This window comes from Bos grunniens, chromosome 2 (genome assembly GCF_055505025.1).
Source record: "Bos grunniens cultivar Pamir isolate PY7600 chromosome 2, Bosgru_T2T1.0, whole genome shotgun sequence".
NCBI lineage: Eukaryota > Metazoa > Chordata > Mammalia > Artiodactyla > Bovidae > Bos > Bos grunniens.
Genome location: NC_141166.1, coordinates 46,793,942 through 46,817,514, shown reverse-complemented (window position 1 = coordinate 46,817,514; position 23,573 = coordinate 46,793,942). Strand labels below are relative to the sequence as shown.

The window sequence follows — 23,573 nt, the reverse complement described above, 5'->3', positions numbered from 1 at the left end:
CAGATAAATTGCCTAGAGACAAGGATTGAGAAGATGCAAGAAAGGTTTAACAAGGACCTAGAAGAAATAAAAAAGAGTCAATGTATAATGAATAATGCAATAAATGAATTCAAAAACACTCTGGAGGGAACCACCAGTAGAATAACGGAGGCAGAAGATAGGATAAGTGAGATTTCAGAAGATAGAATGGTAGAAATAAATGAAACAGAGAGGAAAAAAGAAGAACGAATTAAAAGAAATGAGGACAATCTCAGAGACCTCTGGGACAATGTTAAATACCCCAACATTTGTATCATAGAGGTACCAGAAGAATAAGACAAAAAGAAAGACCATCAGAAAATACTTCAGGAGATAATAGTTGAAAACATCCCTGAAATGGGGAAGGAAATAATCACCCAAGTCCAAGAAACCCAGAGAGTCGCAAACAGGAGAAAGCCAAGGCAAAACACCCCAAGACACATATTAATCAAATTAACAAAGATCAGACACAAAGAACAAATATTAAAAGCAGCAAGGGAAAAACAACAAATAACACACAAGGGGATTCCCATAAGGATAACAGCTGATCTTTCAATAGAAACTCTTCAGGCCAGGAGGGAATGGCAGGACATACTTAAAGTGATGAAAGAAAATAACCTAGAGCCCAGATTACTGTACCCAGCAAGGATCTCATTCAAATATGAAGGAGAAATCAAAAGCTTTACAGACAAGCAAAAGCTCAGAGAATTCAGCACCACCAAAGTAAAGTAGCTCTCCAACAAATGCTAAAGGATCTTCTCTAGACAGGAAACACAAAAAGGGTGTATAAACTCGAACCCAAAACAATAAAGTAAATGGCAATGGGATCATACTTATCAATAATTACCTTAAATGTAAATGGGTTGAATGCTCCAACCAAAAGACAAAGACTGGCTGAATGGATACAAAAATAGGACATATATAGCAGTCCATATGAGGTGATGGAATTCCAGTTGAGCTATTTCAAGTCCTGAAAGATGATGCTGTGAAAGTGCTGAACTCAATATGCCAGCAAATTTGGAAAACTCAGCAGTGGCCACAGGAATGGAAAAGGTCAGTTTTCATTCCAATCCCAAAGAAAGGCAATGCCAAAGAATGCTCAAACTACCACACAATTGCACTCATCTCACACGCTAGTAAAGTAATGCTCAAAATTCTCCAAGCCAGGCTTCAGCAATATGTGAACCGTGAACTTCCAGATGTTCAAGCTGGTTTTAGAAAAGGCAGAGCAACCAGAGATCAAATTGCCAACATCTGCTGGATCATTGAAAAAGCAAGAGAGTTCCAGAAAAACATCTATTTCTGCTTTATTGACTATGCCAAAGCCTTTGACTGTGTGGATCACAAGAAACTGTGGAAAATTCTGAAAGAGATGGGAATACCAGACCGCCTGACGTGCCTCTTGAGAAACCTATATGCAGGTCAGGAAGCAACAGTTAGAACTGGACATGGAACAACAGAATGATTCCAAATAGGAAATGGAGTTCGTCAAGGCTGTATATTGTCACCCTAATTATTTAACTTATATGCAGAGTACCTCATGAGAAACGCTGGGCTGGAAGAAGCACAAGCTGGAATCAAGATTGCCAGGAGAAATATCAATAACCTCAGATATGCAGATGACAACACCCTTATGGCAGAAAGTGAAGAGGAACTAAAGAGCCTCTTGAAGAAGTGAAAGTGGAGAGTGAAAAAGTTGGCTTAAAGCTCAACATTCAGAAAACTAAGATCATGGCATCTCGTCCCATCACTTCATGGGAAATTGATGGGGAGACAATGTCAGACTTTATTTTTTGGGGCTCCAAAATCACTGCAGATGGTGACTGCAGCCATGAAATTAAAAGACGCTTAATCCTTGGAAGAAAAGTTATGACCAACCTAGATAGCATATTGAAAAGCAGAAACATTACTTTGCCAACAAAGATCCATCTAGTCAAGGCTATGGTTTTTCCAGTGGTCATGTATGAATGTGAGAGTTAGACTGTGAAGAAAGCTGAGCGCCGAAGAATTGATGCTTTTGAACTGTGGTGTTGGAGAAGACTCTTGAGAGTCCCTTGGACTGCAAGGAGATCCAACCAGTCCATTCTGAAGGAGATCAGCCCTGGGATTTCTTTGGAAGGACTGATGCTGAAGCTGAAACTCCAGTACTTTGGCCACCTCATGCGAAGAGTTGACTCATTGGAAAAGACTCTGATGCTGGGAGGAATTGGGGGCAGGAGGAGAAGGGGATGACAGAGGATGAGATGGTTGGATGGCATCACTGACTCGATGGACGTGAGTCTGAGTGAACTCTGGGAGTTGGTGATGGACAGGGAGGCCTGGCGTGCTGCGATTCATGGGGTCGCAAAGAGTCGGACACGACTGAGCAACTGAATTGAACTGAACTGATATATGTTGTCTGTATATAGGGGTCTTGAGAGACCCACGTCAAAACAAGGGACACATACAGACTGAAAGTGAAGGGCTGGAAAAAGATATTCCACGCAAATAGAGACCAAAAAAAAGCAAGAGTAGCAATACTCATATCAGATAAAATAGACTTTAAAACAAAGGCTTGAAAAGAGATGAAGAAGAACACTACATAATGATCAAAGGATCAATCCAAGAGGAAGATATAACAATTATAAATATACATGCACCCAACATAGGAGCAGTGCAATATGTAAGACAAATGCTAACAAGTATGAAAGGGGAAATTAACAATAACACAATAATGGTGGGAGACTTTGATACCCCACTCACACCTATGGATATATCAACTAAACAGAAAATTAACAAGGAAACACAAACTTTAAAGGATACAATAGACCAGTTAGACCTAATTAATATCTATAAGACATTTCACCCCAAAACAATGAAATTCACCTTTTTCTCAAGTGCACACGGAAACTTCTCCAGGATAGATCACATCCTGGGCCATAAATCTAGCCTTCGTAAATTCAACAAAATTGAAATCATTCCAAGCATGTTTTCTGACCACAATGCAGTAAGATTAGATCTCAATTACAGGAGAAAAACTATTTAAATATTCCAACATATGGAGGCTGAACAACATGCTGCTGAATAACCAACAAATCACAGAAGAAATCAAAAAAGAAATCAAAGTATGCATAGAAACGAATGAAAATGAAAACAACCCAAAACCTGTGGGATACTGTAAAAGCAGTGCTAAGGGGAAGGTTCATAGCAATACAGGCATACCTCAAGAAACAAGAAAAAAGTCAAATGAATAACCTAACTCTACACCTAAAGCAACTAGAAAAGGAAGAAACAAAGAACCCCAGGGTTAGTAGAAGGAAAGAAATCTTTAAAATTAGGGCAGAAATAAATGCAAAAGAAGAAAAGAGACCATAGCAAAAATCAACAAAGCCAAAAGCTGGTTCTTTCAGAGGATAAATAAAATTGACAAACCATTAGCCAGACTCATCAAGAAACAAAGGGAGAAAAATCAAATCAATAAAATTAGAAATGAAAATGGAGAGATCACAACAGACAACACAGAAATACAAAGGCTCATAAGAGACTACTATCAACAATTATATGCCAATAAAATGGACAACTTGGAAGAAATGGACAAATTCTTGGAAAAGTACAACTTTCCAAAACTGAACCAGGAAGAAAGAAAATCTTAACAGACCCATCTCAAGCATGGAAATTGAAACTGTAATCAGAACTCTTCCAGCAAACAAAAGCCCAGGACCAGACGGCTTCACAGCTGAATTCTACCAAAAATTTAGAGAAGAGCTAACACCTATCCTAATCAAACTCTTCCAGAAAATTGCAGAGGAAGGTAAACTTTCAAACTCATTCATGAGGCCACTATCACCCTAATACCAAAACCTGACAAAGATGCCACAAAAAAAGAAAACTAGAGGCCAATATCACTGGTGAGCATAAATGCAAAAATCCTTAACAAAATTCTAGCAATCAGAATCCAACAACACATTAAAAAGATCGTACATCATGACCATGTAGGCTTTATCCCAGGGATGCAAGGATTCTTCAATATTGACAAATCAATCAATGTAATATACCACATTAACAAATTAAAAAATAAAAGCCATATGATTATCTCAATAGTTGCAGAGAAAGCCTTTTACAAAATTCAACACCCATTTATGATAAAAACCCTCCAGAAAGCAGGAATAGAAGGAACATACCTCAACATAATAAAAGCTATATATGACAAACCCACAGCAAACATTATCCTCAATGTTGAGGATAATCCTCAAAATTGAAAGCATTTCCCCTAAAGTCAGGAACAAGACAAGGGTGCCCACTCTCACCACTACTATTCAACATAGTTTTGGAAGTTTTGGCCACAGCAATCCGAGCAGAAAAAGAAATAAAAAGAATCCAAATTGGAAAAGAAGAAGTAAAACTCTCACTATTTGCAGATGACATGATCCTCTACATAGAAAACCCTAAAGACTCCACCAGAAAATCACTAGAGCTAATCAATGAATATAGTAAAGTTGCAGAATATGAAATCAACACACAGAAATCCCTTGCATTCCTATACACTGCTGCTGCTGCTGCTAAGTCGCTTCAGTCGTGTCCGACTCTGTGCAACCCCATAGATGGCAGCCCACCAGGCTCTGCTGTCCCTGGGGTTCTCCAGGCAAGAACACTGGAGTGGGTTGCCATTTCCTTCTCCAGTGCATGAAAGAGAAAAGTGAAGGTGAAGTCGCTCAGTCGTGTCCGACTCCTAGTGACCCTGTGGACTGCAGCCTACCAGGCTCCTCCATCCATGGATTTTCCAGGCAAGAGTACTGGAGTGGGGTGCCATTGCCTTTTCCGTCCTATACACTAATAATGAGAAAATAGAGAAATTAAGGAAACAATTCCATTCACCATTGCAATGAAAAGAATAAAATACTTAGGAATATATCTACCTAAAGAAACAAAAGACCTATATATAGAAAACTATAAAACACTGGTGAAAGAAATCAAAGAGGACACTAATAGATGGAGAAATATACCGTGTTGATGGATCAGAAGAATCAATATAGTGAAAATGAGTATACTACCCAAAGCAATCTATAGATTCAATGTAATCCCTATCAAGCTACCAATGGTATTTTTTACAGAGCTAGAACAGATAATTTCACAATTTGTATGGAAATACAAAAAAACTCAAATAGCCAAAGCAATCTTGAGAAAGAAGAATGGAACTGGAGGAATCAACCTGCCTGACTTCAGGCTCTACTACAAAGTCACAGTCATCAAGACAGTATGGTAGTGGCACAAAGACAGAAATATAGATCAATGCAAGAAAATAGAAAGCCCAGAGATAAATCCACACACCTATGGACACCTTATCTTTGACAAAGGAGGCAAGAATATACAATGGAGAAAAGACAATCTCTTTAACAAGTGGTGCTGGGAAAACTGGTCAACAACTTTTAAAAGAATGAAACTAGAACACTTTCTAACACTATACACAAAAATAAACTCAAAATGGATTAAAGATCTATACATAAGACCAGAAACTATAAAACTCCTAGAGAAGAACATAGGCAAAAGACTCTCTGACATAAATCACAGCAGGATCCTCTATGACCCACCTCCCAGAATATTGGAAATAAAAGCAAAAATAAACAAATGGGACCTAATTAAAATTAAAAAGCTTCTGCACAACAAAGGAAACTATAAGCAAGGTGAAAAGACAGCCTTCAAAATGGGAGAAAATAATTGCAAATGAAGCAACTGACAAAGAATTAATCTCAAAAATATACAAGCAACTCCTGCAGCTGAATTCCAGAAAAATAAACGACCCAATCAAAAAATGGGCCAAAGAACTAAACAGACATTTCTCCAAAGAAGACATACAGATGGCTAACAAACACATGAAAAAATGCTTAACATCACTCTTTATCAGAGAAATCCAAATTAAAACCACAATGAAATATCATTTCACGCCAGTCAGAATGGCTGCTATCCAAAGGTCTACAAACAATAAATGCTGGAAAAAATGGAACCCTCTTACACTGTTGGTGGGAATGCAAACTAGTACAGCCACTATGGAGAACAGTGTGGAGATTCCTTAAAAACCTGGAAATAGAACTGCCATATGACCCAGCAATCCCACACCGAGGAAACCAGAATTGAAAGAGACACATGTACCCCAATGTTCATCGCAGCACTGTTTATAATAGCCAGGACATGGAAGCAACCTAGATGTCCATCAGCAGATGAATGGATAAGAAAACTATGATACATATACACAATGGAGTATTACTCAGCCATTAAAAAGAATACATTTGAATCAGTTCTAATGAGGTGGATGAAACTGGAGCCTATTATACAGAGTGTAGTAAGCCAGAAAGAAAAACACCAATACGGTATACTAATACATATATATGGAATTTAGAAAGATGGTAACAATAACCCTGTATGCGAGACAGCAAAAGAGACACAGATGTATAGAACAGTCTTTTGGACTCTGTGGGAGAGAGCGAGGGTGGTTTGATTTGGGAGAATGGCATTGAAACATGTATATTATCATATGTGAAATGAATCACCAGTCCAGGTTCGATGCATGATACAGGGTGCTTGGGGCTGGTGCACTGGGATGACCCAGAGGGATGGTATGGGGAGGGAGGTGGAAGAGGGGTTCAGGATGGGGAGCACCTGTGTCCCTGTGGCGGATTCATGGCAATGTATGGCAAAACCAATACAATATGGTAAAGTTAAAAAAAAAGACTTTGGCATAGTCAGTAAAGAAATAAATGTTTTTCTGGAAAAAAACTGGACATGGAACAACAGACTGGTTCCAAATAGGAAAAGGAGTATGTTAAAGCTGTGTATTGTCACCCTGCTTATTTAACTTATATGCAGAGTACATCATGAGAAACACTGGGCAGGAGAAAGCACAAGCTGGAATCAAGATTGCTGGGAGAAATATCAATAACCTCAGATATGCAGATGACACCACCCTTATGGCAGAAAGTGAAGAACTAAAGAGCCTCTTAATGAAGGTGAAAGAGGAGAGTGAAAAAGTTGGCTTAAAACTCAACATTCAGAAAATGAAGATCATGGCATCTGGTCCCATCACTTCATGGGAAATAGATGGGGAAACAGTGGAAATAGTGGCTGACTTTATTTTTCTGGGCTCCAAAATCACCGCAGATGGTGATTGCAGCCATGGAATTAAAAGACGCTTATTCCTTGGGAAGGAAAGTTATGACCAACCTAGATAGCATATTTAAAAGCAGAGACATTACTTTGCCAACAAAGGTCCATCTTGTCAAGGCTATGGTTTTTCCAGTGGTCATGTATGAATGTGAGAGTTGGACTAAAGAAAGCCAAGCACCGAAGAATTGATGCTTTTGAACTGTGGTGTTGGAGAAGACTCTTGAGAGTCCCTTGGACTGCAAGGAGATCCAACCAGTTCATCCTAAAGGAGATCAGTCCTGGGTGTTCATTGGAAGGACTGATGTTGAAGCTGAAACTCCAATACTTTGGCCACCTGATGCGAAGAGCTGACTCACTGGAAAAGACCATGATGCTGGGAAAAATTCAGGGCAGGAGGAGAAGGGGACAACAGAGGATGAGATGGTTGGATGGCATCACCGACTCAATGGACATGGGTTTGGGTGGACTCCAGGAGTTGGTGATGGACAGGGAGGCCTGGAGTGCTGCAGTTCATGGGGTCGCAAAAGAGTCGGACATGACTGAGCAACTGAGCTGAATGATTAGTGATGTTGAACACCTTTTCATGTGTTTATTGACCATATACATGTGTTCCTGGAGAAATGTCTATTCAGGTTCTTTGCCCATTTTTGAATTGGGTTGTTGGTGGGTTTTATTTTGTTTTGAGTTTTAGTTCAATTTGTATTCTGATTAACATCTTATCAGAAATGTGACCTGCAAATATCTTCTCGATCCGCCTTGAGTTAGTTTTTGTTAAGTACGGTCCAGCTGCATTCTTTTGCAGCTGGATGTCCAGTGTTCTTAGTACTATTTGTTGAAAATAGTGACCTAGCCCTATTAAATGTGTTGGCACACTTGTCAAAGTCATTTGACTATATACATGAGGTTTGATTTCTGAGTTCTCTGTTCTGTTGCCCTATATGTCTGTCTTTTCTGTCAGTACTGCATTGTTTTAAGTACTGTAGCTTCTAGTAGATTTTGAAATCAGGAAGAGTGAGTCTTCCAATTATTTTTTCAAGGTGTTTTTGCTATTTGAGATGCTTTGCATTTTCATAATATTAAATCTTACAGTCTTTGAACATGAGGTGTGTTTCCATTCAATAATGTCTTCTTTAATTTCTTTTGGCAGCATTTTGTAGTTTCCATTGTACAGGCCTTTCACTGCTTTGGTTAATTTCTAAGTACTTTATTCTTTTTGATGCTATTATAAATGGTATTGTTTTCATCACTTTTTTCTAGACTATTCATTAGCCAAGTCTTTTGATTTTTAGAAAATTATTTAAAAAGTTTGAGAAGGACAAGGACACTGCTATGATTTTTGCTTTTAATTCTCTAATTAGTTATCAAAAAGAGTGCTGAGGTTCAAAATGATTTACTCTTAGTAAACCTATTTTGTCTTCTTGTGACTGCTAATGTTGTTTTCTTAAGTGTCCATAACTGTCTATGTAGTAATTTGATACCAGACCTTACTGGGCAACAGCATCAAGCTTTCCCCTTTATAATTTTTCCCTTTTCTCAAAATTGAGTTAATGTTTGACTGTTTCCATTCTGGTTTCTCACCTGAGTTCTACTGTATTTGCAGACTTAATATTCTAGATGTAATAGGATATTTGATCTGGAGGTTTAAGCTATTTAAAACAATCTGTTTTGGTCTTCAGCTACTTAATTACAAATTAAGTGCATCTTTAGTTTAAAGAAGACTGTTCCCTAATGGAGTTGATGGATGCAAAGTAGAGGTTTATTAGCCTGATTTCAACCCATCATCTGATAATCTGATGCCATATTTTTTCTAGCAGTGAACTGTAAGTCTCAATTCATTCTGTGCTCTAGCCTTCCTGACAGACTTACAGCTTATCACTTTGAATTTTTTAAAAATTGCTATATGCTCTTCATTCTGTCTCTTATAGTGTTCTTTAAATCTGAGTTTAATAAGACTACTATTCTAAAGAAATTGAATTGGTTTTTTTAGATTTCTTTCTTCATTGGGATTATTTCCAGTCATATGGTAGAATTTCTTTTTTACAGTCTTTTATCCCTCTTGAAGACTATTCACCTTTATTCACCTTTGCCAGGATCTTATAATTATATTCTGCTCTCTTAAAAGTTTAGGGAACATGTAGAATCAAATGTAAAAAGTGGTTAGCAGAATTCCTAGTACATAGTAATGTTATTTCTAACTGCCTCTTCATTCTCTTTACCTTGGAGGTAATGACAAGATTCCTGCCACCTACTGGTGCCTGTAAAGGCTACTAAGTGTCTTTTGGAAATCCTCATGGCTATCATATGACACCAGTGGTGCTGGTCACTTCTTTCTCCTGCGTGTATGTTATTTTACTGCCCCTGGGATCTGGTGCAGACTTAGGACTCTTGACTCCATAGTACCCTGTGAAAGGCCACAGTAGTAGGTCATTAACTCAGGATTTCTATACCCTATTCTTTTCTCCCATCTCCTGAGGTTTATTTTTCTTTCTGACCTCCCTTCTGATTCATCTCATCTTGTGAAAAACTTCTTCAGCTTCTTTTAATAAGCCACAGTGTGGAAATTGTTCCTTAACTGTTAACATCTCCACTAGTTGAGCAGAATAGCTGAATGTGTAATGATTGTAACTGGCAACCACTTGAAGCAAGAACAGCAGAATAGAATATTTTTCATCTATTTGCATATATTTTCATCTCTTCCCTTGATATATTTGTTAGATACCCCAAGGGCTCAACAGCCATTCTTAGCAGCTCCTGACAATGCTTCCTGAAAATTGAGTAGAAAAGTGTTCTTCACTACCTGTAAATCTGCTTCTCTAGCCCTACCCTACTTCACAGGCTGATAGGCATAACTTGTTAGCTATTGTGAATACTTTTTGGATCTTAAAATAGTCTCTTAAGCCACCTTTCAATACCTTCCTAATAAGCACTTGTGTGTTTGAAAAGACAATATCAGTATTTTATACTGGAGTAAGGGACTCAGTTGGGGCACCAAAAAAGTTTATACCTATTTTGTTTTCATGTTTTCAAAACAATGCAGGTTGATGAGCCAACCCTTTCCTTGCGGCCTTCGTCCACTAGAGCCAGTGAAGTGATCTGTTCCACCAATGTTTCTCACTATGAACTCCAAGTGGAAATAGGTAATAATTATACAGTGCAATTATTTGACTCATCATTGTTAGAAATGAAATTGATGACAAATGATTATTTTGTTAGCAGTCTTTTTCTGTTGTTACCCACATCATAGAACTAAATGTTAATTGTGTCAATCAAATGGATCTATTAATTTTATTTGTCCTAAAACAGTAGCCAGATTTTTTTCAAGATTACCTTCTAGAATTTTTACTTTTTCACTGAAGTACTTGTAGAGGAGGAGGACACTGAATAAGTATTTGTATCTTTATTGTAGGAAACCTCTCATCATTTGTCTGAATTAAATCAAATCATGTGAATCTTTTCAGTCACAGTCCTTTAACCAAATTACTTTCTTCTAACTTAAAACCTTACCTAAAATTCCATTTGTAGTAGAAACTTTTTTCAGTTAGGTTTGGAACAGGCTGAGTTATCATTTATAGTCTTATACATGTGAAAATTTGTTTTGACTATTCAGAAACATCTGTTAAGCACTGCAAAAAGGTACTGTGTTAGGTGCCAGGGATATAAAGCCATGTAAAACACTTGAGGAGTTCACATCCTCTCTGGGAAGATAAACATGAAAGACAGCTTTGTCTTATGTACGGGAAAGTACTGTAGTAGAGCTATGCTAAGCGTTATGGGAACAGAGAAGATGGAGCATCCAACTGTTCATCGTGACTCTCCTAGGAGTCAAGGAAGATGGCAAAAAAGGGGCTGGATCCTGAAGTATGAGGAAAAGTTTACTAAATATTCTAGTCAGGGTTTTTGTTCAAACAACAGAATCAAAGAAGGAATTTTTTGAGCAATTTTGCTAACTCACAGAATCATTGGCTAGAAAAATATACTTGGAAAAAGCCAAGAGAAGCTCTGTGGCTAAAACCACAAGAAGGGTCACAGCATAAGAGCAGCCTCGCTAATGTACATGAGTAGGTGCTTTTATCACCAGACACTGGACCCCACTGGGGAGTTCCACACTTAAATGAAAAAAATTTCTACTAAAAATGGGATTTTAGATAAGTTTTAAGTGAATTCTGACTGCCCCTGCTTCCTTTGTCACTTACGTCATCCTCCAGTTGACTAAGCTTAGATCATTGACCCTCACCTGCTGGGGTCAAGGTGACAAAGAATAAGGATTTTACTTTTTATACAATAAAATAGCACTGGTAGAAAATGCTCCCCAAATTAAAAAGGACTTTCAGATGATGTCAATAAAAAAAGATTTAAAAAATACTCCAGTAGGTGACTGAGGAAGGACTATCAACATGGTTGCTCTGTGCCTAAATTCAGGAACAAAGAGAACATAGGCAGTAAGGAGAGAAATCTGAAAAATAAATGGATACATCTGAAAAAGGAGGTTTGGAACATATTGTGGAAGACCTTATATGGGGTGTATAGAGGTTCACACTTTGTGCTAAAGAGACATTGTGGAATAGTGATGATAATAATAGCATCCAGTAGGCATTAGGCTGAACATTTTGTATGAATTTTTTCCATCTCGCTCATTTACTCCTCCCATTTAATAGATGAAGATACTGAGACTCTGAGAATTTAAGTAATTTGAAAGCAGACTTTTGTCCTTGTAAGGTCTAAGCTCTCAGCTGCTGCACTGTAGTACCTTTCTTTTGATAAAATGTTAAATTTAGGACAACTGGCAGCAGTTCCAGGCAATAACCTGAAAGAGAAGATCACTGGTTTAAAACCAGAAGTATCATCCTCATCACCTGAGTCTTTTTAAAAATTGCAGTGTATGAATCCCATCAGACCTACTGAATCAAAATTTCTAGTGAATGGGACCTTGGCACAGGCTTTTGAAGTGGCTCCATCAGTGATTTTGGTGCATGTGCTGGTTCAGAATGTGGGGCAGGTGAGGAAGTCAGTCTATCCAGAGAATAAGGACAGGACTTGGGCAAGTGGTGCTGATACTGGGGAGAAAGGGATGAACCTCAGATTAACTTCACTTCAACAGTAAAAGTGGCAGAATTTGGTGACTGTGGAGAGAGGGAGGAAACTAATATTTATTAGATGTCTGTTAATAGATTACCATTCTAGATGTTTTTAGTTTAAAAACTAACAGCAACAAATGCTGGTAAGTATGTCAAGCAACTGCAGTTCGTACACATCGCTTGTGGGAATGCAAAGTGGTTCAGCCACTTTCAAAAACATTTTCACAACTTCTTATAAGGCTAAATACATGATCCAGCAATCCCGCTTGAAGGTATTTGCCAGAGAAAAATGAAAACATGTGTCTACTTAAAGAATGTTTTTGGCAATTTTATTTCTATAGTCACCAAAGACTGAAAACAACCCAAGTACCTTATCAACTTATGAACAGATAAATAAATTGTGGTATGTACATTTGATGGATTATTACTCTGCCAGGCACCTCTGTCCCTGGGATTTTCCAGGCAAGAATACTGGAATGGGTTGCCATTTCCTTCTCAAGGGGATCTTCCAGATCCAGGGATCGAATCTGGGCCTCCACACTGCAGGCAGATTCTTTTACCATCTGAATATTGGAGTAGATTGCCATTCCTTTCTCCAGAGGAACTTCCCAACCCAGGGATTGAACCCTGGTCTCCTGCATTGCAGGCAGATTATTTACTGTTTGAGCTACAGGGAAGTCCTATTATTACTCTGCAATAGAAAGAAATTACTAAAACATGGATGAATCTTAAAAGCATTATGCTAAGTGAAAGAAGCCAGACCCTAAGAAACTGTACTCCTTATGATACTATTTACATAACAAACAAATTATATCAGTGGTTGCCGGAGACTTGGAGCAGGGGATTGCTGAGTAACATTCTGTTGTTGAAGTATGTCACAACTTGTTTATCAAGTCACAGTATTAGCCATTACAATAGGTATATAATGGTATACTGTGTTTAATTTGTGCTCCTCTATCTTGAACATCTTTTCATGTGTGCTTATTGGCCATTTCTTTTCTACTTTTTGGCTTGCCTGTTTAATCTTCTGCATAATTTTTAATTGGGATGTTTGTCATTTATTATAGAGCTGTAGGAGTTCTTTATGTGGTACCCTGGCTGTGAGTCCTATCAGATACAAATATTGTTAATAATTTGAGTCAGTGGCTTGCCTTCCCATTTTCTTATCAGTGTTTTCTTGAAGAGCAAAAGTTAATTTTGATAAAGTCCAGGTTATCAGTTTCTCTCTTTGGTTTTTAACATGAGTTTTACGTCTGATTTTAGGAAGGGGATTTGACAACTTGACTTCTGTCCATCTTGCACGGCATACTCCTACAGGAACACTGGTCACTATAAAAATTACAAATCTGGAAAACTGCACTGAAGAACGCCTAAAAGCTTTACAGGTAACAATACAAAAAAAAAAAAAAAGATACATCTAATTTAATGTCTATTTGAGGAGATACATTTGTAAGAACTTTTCTTTTTCACAAATTAGTACTTCTGTTAGAAAAAGGTAGATTCCTTTCTTTTAATAAACATAAAATTACAGAATTGGAAAGAAAGGAAGCCAGATCAATGAAAGAACAAATAAATTCAAACTTTGGTGTCTACTCTAAGTTCCTTCAAATGAATGTCATATTTGAAACACTGCTCTGAAATTAATTTAAATATTCCTCATCAGTCCAGTCACAAATAATAGGAAAATAGAAAAAAACAAAAGCAAACAGTTTCTTTTTCATACAGCTAAGTTAAATTAGCTTCTGAATTGATAAATTTTAACAGATTGCATTTCAGGAATATTATAATACTATTTCCATTGTCACTAATCATTTTTGATATAAAAAGAGAAAGGATTTCATTTTTATAACGTATTTAACATATTTGTGCACATGTACATTGAACAGAAAAAGATTGGAAGAAATTATACTGAAATATTAACAGTGGTTCTATCATTTAGTGTTAGAAGGGACTTTTATCTTCATGTTTTAATGTATTTTTTAAATGTTTCTATCATAAGAACACAGAACAGTTATTGAATATGACCTCTGGAGTCAGACTGTCCTACTTTCATTAATTATGTGCTCTTGAACAAATTTTCTATCTTGTTTTTAAATATTCTATTCTATAAAATGGGAATTACAATGCCACATACTCTGTGTAGTGGTTGTGAGATTGAAAGACGTGACAGTACAAGAACAGTGCTTAGTACTAAAAAACTCCATTATTAGTACTAGTAAGCTGCCACTGCTGTTATCTTCATCATGAAGGAAAAACCATTGTTTTTAAATGTCTTGTCTCTTGTGTGTCTATACTAGAAAGCAGTGATTCTATCCCACTTTTTCCGGCATCCCAATATTACAACTTACTGGACTGTTTTCACTGTTGGCAGCTGGCTTTGGGTTATTTCTCCTTTTATGGCCTATGGTAAGAAAACTCATTTTAGGTAAAATAACTCATGGTTTAGCCTGGATGATGTAATTTTAAGGATGAGTGTGATCTTAGATTTATGGTTTACTACTTTTAATTTATAAACCTGGCCAATTTTAGATTTCATGATATATTTCTATATCTGGTTCATGTTGAATTTAGTCTTTAGAAAAAAAGGTAGAATGGCTCTCATGATCAGTGAAACCACCTCTGATTTCTCCAAGAAATCCATGCCTTTGAACAAACTGTCTTTTTTCCCTTCAGTTTCCTTTCTCTGTCAATGGAGAGCTGCTATTTTTCTTCAAGTAGATGTAGTTTTCCTACTTGTGTACACCATCCCTGTCTTTGTTTCTCTGCATTTGTAAACTAATTTAACTGCATTGTAAACATCTGTGTATCTGTCTTCCTTCTCTGGATTTGAGCTTCTCAAGGGCAGGATCATGTATGTATTTTTCCTTTTGGTGTCCCCAGGTACTCATAAAATACCTAGCATAAAGTAGTGATCAGTAGGTGTGTTGAATAAATAAATGGATTTTAGAGGTTTGATTTTTTTTAGAATGCTTTTATGGATTGCCTGTGGGTTTAAAAATATATATATTCTCACACAGTATATATTTTTTCACTAATATTGAGCATTATTAATTCACTGTCCTAATCTCTAGCATGTCATTAGAAAAGTCTTTTTAAAGATTCTTGAAGGGAAATTACCTTTGCATAGGAAAATGGTTAGACTCTAAAATGTAGCATGAGTGTATGTGTTGATTGTTGATAAGAACATTTAAAACATAGAAACAAAGTCACTTTTAGTGTTCATCTGAGGATTTCAGGGGTCTCTTTCAGGTTCAGCAAGTCAACTCTTGAGGACTTACTTTCCTGAAGGAATGAGTGAAACTTTAATAAGGAACATTCTCTTTGGAGCAGTGAGAGGGTTGAACTATCTGCATCAAAATGGCTGTATTCACAGGTATGTACTTATTTGTACTTTACAAAATGAAAGAATTTGAGAGGAAGAAATATTTTAGGGAGCTTTTAGGAAGAAACAGTTGAGTGTTAAAATGGAGGATAGGAAATTTGCAAATGAATATTGGGGGAGGAAAGGACCAGTAGTTAAAGTAGATGCTTACATTTTTTGGTTCATTCACCAGAAATGTTCAGCCCACCTCCCCTGTGCCAAGTGCTTTGCTCAGCACTGGGGTGAAATGCCTGCCCTCCAGTGAGCTCATGTCTCAGTGATGAGGGATACAAGAACCTGCCTGTTTCAACATATAAGCTGTGGGGAGTGGGATCCTAGTTAGCTCTTGTGTTTTGTTTTTTTCTTAAGCAAATAAAGAGCTGCTTTACCTGCTTTTCAGCTTTATGTCATGTTTATATTGTATACAGGTTGTAACTAAACCTTTGATTTCTTAAGTGTTTTTGTATGTAGCACATTGAGATTATCATACTAAATACCAGTTCTCTAGTTGCCAAACTGTAGGTACAGAAGTGATCGGCTGAATGTTGAAAACAGTGCTGCTCTGAGATACTTGGGAAATTTTTTTCCTTTTTAATTAAGTTACTTTTAAATAAGCTTGTTTTCTTATTGTTTATTTTACCTCCTTAAAGGTTTTTTTCTTACTGTTTATTATTTCTTAGCAGCATTCTGGTTAACTGAAGATTTCTGACAGTATTCTAATTAATCAAGCTTTTATTATACTTTACCAGACTATTGGCCATCCTGCTCTATTAGTTTCCAATTTTCCATGTTTCAAATGAAAAACAAGGCTCTTCTATATTTGACAAAGGAAATTTTTATATTAGGCATGTCTTTATAAATTTTGTTAATACCATCAGAGGCTATCTTTTATTGGATAATATTGCATTTAACTTTAAATTATAACTTCGTGCTTTAAATATTATTTTATAAAGAGTATTTAATTTCCAAGGGAATACATGAATTTATTCTGACCATATTTCTATTCTTTCTTTCTTGGCCAATTTCTTAGTATTTAGGATTGTTTCTTTTTGTTCTAGGAGTATTAAAGCCAGCCATATCCTCATTTCTGGTGATGGCCTAGTGACCCTCTCTGGCCTGTTCCACCTGCATAGTTTGGTTAAGCACGGACAGAGGCATAGGGCTGTGTATGATTTCCCACAGTTCAGCACATCAGTGCAGCCGTGGCTGAGTCCAGAACTACTGAGACAGGTCAGGTGTGGCCATTGCATTGGGTTGTCTATGCGTATTGAGTGTCTTCTGAGTTTGACAAAAGGACAATTGTGCCCTTACATTCAGACTGATGAAAGGCCTACTGCAAGACTTTTTTTTATTCTTTCTTATCAAAATTATTGTTAGGAATTTTTAAATGTATATCAAATATTAGGTGTATCTTGATTTCTCACGAGTTTTTTCCATTATTAATCACCATCCTTTATCAAAAAAAAAGCATATGTATATAACTTTTTAAAGGGTATTTACACTAAAGGACTTCAAATTAATTGTTCTATAGGATTTACATGGATATAATGTAAAGTCAGATATTTACAGCGTTGGGATTACAGCCTGTGAATTGGCCAGTGGGCAGGTTCCTTTCCAAGACATGCCCAGGACACAGGTAAGTGCTGCCAAAATTCCTGAACTACTTTCCCTTCATGAGATCCCTTATGTTCTAGATAATTTCTTTTAAACATCTTTTAAACTCTTAGGATCCTTACTGTCATTGTTATTGTTTTAATATTTTGCCTGAAAAAGGTTGAAGGAAAATTTTCTTCTTTTAGATGTTATTACAGAAACTGAAAGGTCCTCCCTACAGTCCATTGGATGCCAGTATTTTTCCTCAGTCAGAATCCAGAATGAAAAATTCACGATCAGGTGTAGACTCTGGGATTGGAGAAAGTGTACATGTCTCTAGTGGAACTCGCACCGTAAATAGTGACAGATTGCAAACACCCTCCTCAAAAACATTTTCTCCTGCCTTCCTCAGCTTGGTACAGCTCTGTTTGCAACAGGATCCTGAGAAAAGGTAATACCGGTCAGATCTAAATAGCATAAAACATCCGTGTTTCATAAAAGTTTTTGTGATATTTGCTTCATGCCAAGTTCAAATCTTCTATCAGTCTTTTTTCCAAAAAACTATAGACTAATCCAGAAAATACCAGTGCCTAAAGCAAGTAGAGACAGTGAAGAAATGGGAAGAATACTAGGTTTGAAGTCAATACTTGGGCTTGAGTCCCCACTATATCATTTCCTAACCGAATCCCCTTACAAAAATCAGTTAATGTTTCTGGACATGAGTTACTATGCTTATATTAAGCCATTTTAGAAACTTCCAAGCAGTACAAGAGTGTTAGTTGCTGGTATTAAAGTAATTATTATCATAGATAACTATTAGCATTAATATTTTAGAAATAAGGTGTCAATTTTTTTTTTAAGCTCCTTAATGCCTAGGATAATTAGTTAGTGCCTAATAAATGTTAAGTCATGGAGTGAAAGTAAAGGTCACTCAGTCGTGTCCAACTCTTTGACACCATGGACTATACAGTCCATGGAATTCTCCAGACCAGAATACTGGAGAGGATAGCCTTTCCCTTCTCCAGGAGATCTTCCCAACCCAGGGATCGAACCCAGGTCTCCCACATTGCAGGTGGATTCTTTACCAGCTGAGCCACAAGGGAAGCCCAGGAATACTGGAGTGGGTAGACTATGGAGTGGGCAGCCTATCCCTTCTCCAGCGGATCTTCCCAACCCGGGAATCGAACCGGGCTCTCCTGCATTGCAGGCGGATTTTTTACCAACTGAGCTATGAGGAAAATCATGGAGTAGTTGAAGACAATCTCTAGAATTAATTAGTCAAGGTTGAAGCTAAGAATTGGACCTCTTTACATATATTCTTTTTCCTTTCAATTTTTGTATATTGAGTTTTATAGCTTTAAACTTATGTTCTAACAGTTTAAACCAAAATATCTACATTCTAATAGGTTCTTTTTTTATAATTTTTTAAAAAAAAATTTCAGGCCATCAGCAAGCAGCTTACTGTCCCATGTTTTCTTCAAACAGGTGAGCTAATTTATCTTTGTTGTCTAGATGTTTTTTAGTACTATTACAGTCACATCATTTTGTTAGCTTAATGGGACAGTTTGGTTACTGAGATTCTTAATAACTTTCTTACAAGGTAAAATTTAAAACAAAACATTTTTGTAGACTTTCTAAAATAAAACAAATGGAATATCATCACATGTTACTTTATTCTAAGTTTATATTTTGATTAATTTAGAGGTATTTTTCTATATTGGCTAGAAATGATGGAGGGGCAAAATAATTCTCTGATAAAAATCAGTTTATTTGGTTAGTACTACTTCTTGTTTTCAGATGATCAGAATCAAAGGCATGTTTAAATGAAAATACCTAAAACAATTTAAACACTTATAACATGACTTCTTTAAAAGTTATTTATAATTTTTTAAAAGTTAATGTATTGAATTTATGTGCCTTCAACCTTATTTTGAGTTTATTTAACAGATGAAAGAAGAAAACCAGAGTTCAATACTTTCACTGTTGCCTCCTCCTTGTCACAAGCCATCAATATCACTGTCTCCAGCATCACCGTGGACTGAGCCAGAATGTGATTTTCCTGATGAAAAAGACTCAAACTGGGAATTCTAGGGCTGCCGGATCCTTTTATGTCCTATATACTTGACACTTTCTCCCTGCTGCTTTTTCTTCTGTATTGCTAGGTACAAATACTAGAATTATACTTGAAAATACAGTTGGTGCACTGGAGAATGTATCATTTGAAACCACTCTGTTCAAAGGAGCAGGAGTTTATAGCCCGTTTGGTTAGCTCAGAGTGCTCTGACAACTCCAGGGAAACTTTGGAATTATTACTCTAACTACATTTAGTATCATCTGTAGATGACAGATGACATGAAAAAAATACTCTTCCCCAAGCTGTGACTAACTCTTCTTTTTGATCTCTCAGTATGATTTTTGAGCCAGTTAAATTTTTCAGAATTTTGCTGCCCTCAGGGGAATGAGCCCACAGAGGACAGTGCTTCTAAGTACATTTTTTACTTCCAGATCCTAGCCTTTTTGATCAGCCATTGTTAAAACAACAGGGTTTTATCCTGGCGTCAAACCCTTTTCTGATAGAAGGGAAAATGCTTATACTTTCCCACTTTCTTCTGTTAATATTTCTGGTAATGTCAAACTGAGCCTCACTCACATTAAATGATTCACTTGAAATACACACAGAAGTTGTAATTTGTTTTTTTTTTAAAGGGGCTAAAGTAACAGTTTTCTACTTATGTAAATTATAGATCCTAAATTCATGCACTCCATGGGAGCTCAATAAAGATTTATTGAATTGAGTTTATACTTAATAATTTTGTGTGGTTTGACAGAGCTAAAACATAGATTATAATTTGTTTTGCCAAGGAAAGCTCTTTCTCAGAGAAATAGATATATAACCTCTTGAACTGGGGACAACTTGGTATTTGATTCAGTGGAAGCAGATCTTCCAACCCTTTATATGATTATTCTTGCTCCTGTAGGGGGTACAACATATAAAGACATAGAGAACTTGAGGTTTTACCTTATTAGCCAAAGGGGCTATGCTGTCTTAAAGGGAATATGTATTTTGGACTGTGATAAGTTGGGTTTACCTCAATTAGCAGATTTTACTTGCACACACTTGACATTACATTAAAAATTATTTTTAAATGATTGCTTTAAGACTTGATACTAATGAGATAAATAATATACAAATTAATAGTTAAAAACACAAACCTTTTCATGTTTATTGGCCAGTCTCCCTCAAGGATGTTTGGGTTACTCCATCAAGAAGCCTCCAAGACTTGCCAACGTAGAGAGAGACGAGACAAGTACCAACTGAGGCTTTGAGGTGGGGCTGTAGTTGGGGGTCGGGGAGCTATAGTTCATCTCACTAACCTCCTAAATTCCCCTCAGCAAGAGGAACCATAGAGGAAATTCTCCAAAATCTGTGTGGAGAGTCAATATGTGTACTGCAAAAGGTGACTGGAGGTCAAGGTACAGTGCCTCTCAGTTCCACTATATTAGGGTTCTCCAGAGAAACAAAGCCAGTGGATTTTTTTTTTAAGTAGTAAATATAGTTGACTTACAATGTGTTAGTTTTAGGTGTATAGCAAAGTGATATATATATGTCTCTCTCTCATGTTCTCTTCAGATTCTTTTCTAGTATAGACTAAAAGATATTGACTATAGTTCCCTGTGCTATACAGTAGATCCTTATTGTTTACTTATATATAGTAGTGTGTATCTGTTAATCCCAAACGTCTGATTTATCCCTCCACCTACTTAACCCTTTGGTAACTGTAGGTTTTCTGTGTATTTATAAGGTATTTTTTTTCATTGGAGGATAATTGCTTTACAATGTTGTGTTAGTTTCTGCTGTACAATAGTGTGAATCAGCTATATATGTGTGTGTGTATATAACCTCCTCCCTCCCACCCCAGTTCCACATCCTACTCCTCTAGGTCATCACAGAGCTTAAAAGGAACAAAAAAGGAGTGAAATTGAATGAGATTGGGTCAGTTACAGTGATGTGTATGACCCTAGAATCTGTCGTACAGAGTGAAGTAAGTCAGAAAAAGAAAAATATTGTATATTAATGCATATATATATGTGGAATCTAGAAAAATGGTACCGATGAACCTATTTGCAGGGCAGAAAAAGAGATGCAGGCATAGAAAATGGACTTGTGGACACATGGTGGGAAAGGAGAGGGTAGGACGAATTGAGTTATCACTGACATACGTACACTACCATGTGTAAAATAGATAGCTAGTGGGAAGCTGCTATGTAACACAGGGAGCTCAGCTCAGTGCTCTGCGATGACCCAGAGGGGTGGGATGGGGCATGGGGTGGGAGGGAGGACCAGGAGGGAGGGGGCATACGGATACTTACAGCTGATTCACGTTGTTGTGCAGCAGAAACTAACACAATATTGTAAAGCCATTATATCCCAATTAAAACAAATTTTTTAAAAACTGTTAACTTTTTTTAGTTAATGATTTGGGAGAATAGCATTGAAACATGTATATTATCATATGTGAAACAGATCGCCAGTCCAGGTTCAATGCATGGGACAGGTTGCTCAGGGCTTGTCCACTGGGATGACCCTGAGGGATGGGATGGGGAGAGAGGTGGGAGGGGGGTTCAGGATGGGGAACACATGTACACCCATTAAAAAGAAAAGAATTTTTAAAATTTAAAAAAAAATGGTTAACTTTAAAAAAACAAAAACAAAAAAATTAAACATCCCATAACCAGTTAAAACTATGGTTTTTCTAGTAGTCATGTATGGATGTGATAGTTGGACCATAAGGAAGGCTGAGCACCAAAGAATTTTTGCTTTCAAACTGTGGTGCTGGGGAAGACTTTGGAGAGTTCCTTGGACTGCAAGGAGATTAAACTAGTCAATTCTAAAGGGAATCAACCCTGAATATTCACTGGAAGGGCTGATACTGAAGCTGAAGCTCCAGTACTTTGCTCACCTGATGTGAAGAACTGACTCATTAGAAGAGACCCTGATGCTGGGCAAGATTAAGGGCCCGAGGAGAAGGAGGCGACAGGAGATGAGATGGTTGGATGGCATCGCTGACTCAATGGATGTGAGTCTGAGCAAACTCTGGGAGATAGTGAAGGACAGGGAACCTGGCATGCTGCAGTCCATGGGGTCGCAAAGACTTGGACGCGACTGAACAACAAAAGAAGTAGATACGGTAATTAACAGCCTCCCTCTGAGAGTGAATGCCTTAAATTTTGTTCCTGAGGATCCTGGAATGCTGTATCAGTTTTTTTTTCATCACTGTTATAACAAATTAACACAAATTTAGTGACTTCAAACAACCACAAGTTTATTATCTTACAGTTCTGGAGGTCAGAATTGTAAAATGATTTGGCAGGGCTACATTCCTTCTGCGAGCTCTCGAGAACTTGCTGCCTTTTCCAGCTTCTAGAAACTTCCAGCCTTCCTTTGCTTCACAGGCCAGCATTACTTCAACTTCTGTTTCAGTGATCGCACCTCTGTCTTTCTCTGACTGACCCTGCTGCTTCTGTCTTAAAAACCCTTTTGATTATGTCAGGCCAATTCAGATTATCCAGAATAGCCTCTCTATCTCCAGATCATTAATCACAGCTTCAGAGTACCTTTTGCCATGTAAGGTAACATGGTCACAGGTTCCTGGGATTAGGTTGTAGATATGTTGTTGACTGGGGGTGGGGGTGGGGGCAGTTATTATTCTGCTTACCATATGTGACTGATCTCATCTTGGTATCTGCTTTCTGAAGGATCCAAACTAGCCTAGCCACTTTGGCCAAAATGTCCCTCCATGAGTTTCTACAGTACTTTCCCCAACAACACTTGTGACTCTAATTCTGTGTTTATGTCCCCAGTATACTGAGGATGTCTTGAGAACATTGTCTTATTCACGAGTATATAGTGTTTAGCAAAATGTTTGGCATTAGACATTTAATAAATATTTAAGGGATTCTTTGAATAAAGGGCATGGGTCTTCTGCTTTTGCTGATTTTTAAAAAGACTTGAAAAAAGTTTATTTCCATGGTAGGAGATTTTTGACTGTGTCACAGTATTGCCATTAAAAGTTTAATGAGGCAAAGTGATTTGAGATTTCCATCTAGTAAGTTATTTCCTCCTTTACTGCAAGCTAGTAGTAGTGAAAGTCACTCAGTCATGTCCAACTCTGCGAGCATATGGACTGTAACCTGCCAGGCTCCTTGTCTATGGAATTCTGCAGCCAAGAATCCTGGAGTGCATAGCCGTTCCCTTTTCCAGGGGATCTTCCCAACCCAGCTCTCCTGCACTGCACGTGGATTCTTTACCATCTGAGCCATCAGGGAAGCCCAGGAATATTGGAGTGGGTAATCTATCCCTTCTTCAGGGGATCTTCCCAACCCAAGAG

General features: G+C 37.3%; 1 protein-coding gene across 3 annotated transcripts in view; it reads left to right on the top strand.

Moving 5' to 3' along the window:
• The window catches only part of STRADB (STE20 related adaptor beta), a 31,443-nt gene extending 11,585 nt beyond the window's left edge, over window positions 1-19,858 (top strand). The window contains exons 4-12 of one of the 3 annotated variants that reach the window (XM_086345938.1): window positions 10,193-10,292; window positions 13,494-13,615; window positions 14,528-14,636; window positions 15,480-15,603; window positions 16,650-16,821; window positions 17,123-17,227; window positions 17,391-17,635; window positions 18,627-18,669; window positions 19,132-19,858. In XM_086345938.1, the coding sequence (XP_086202064.1) occupies window positions 10,193-10,292; window positions 13,494-13,615; window positions 14,528-14,636; window positions 15,480-15,603; window positions 16,650-16,821; window positions 17,123-17,227; window positions 17,391-17,635; window positions 18,627-18,669; window positions 19,132-19,275 (1,164 nt within the window). In that variant the 3' untranslated portion in view covers window positions 19,276-19,858. The remainder of the gene's footprint in view (window positions 1-10,192; window positions 10,293-13,493; window positions 13,616-14,527; window positions 14,637-15,479; window positions 15,604-16,649; window positions 16,822-17,122; window positions 17,228-17,390; window positions 17,636-18,626; window positions 18,670-19,131) is intronic. The other 2 variants (XM_086345955.1, XM_086345947.1) reach the window with 2 other exon arrangements.
• Window positions 19,859-23,573: the final 3,715 nt, after the last annotated feature.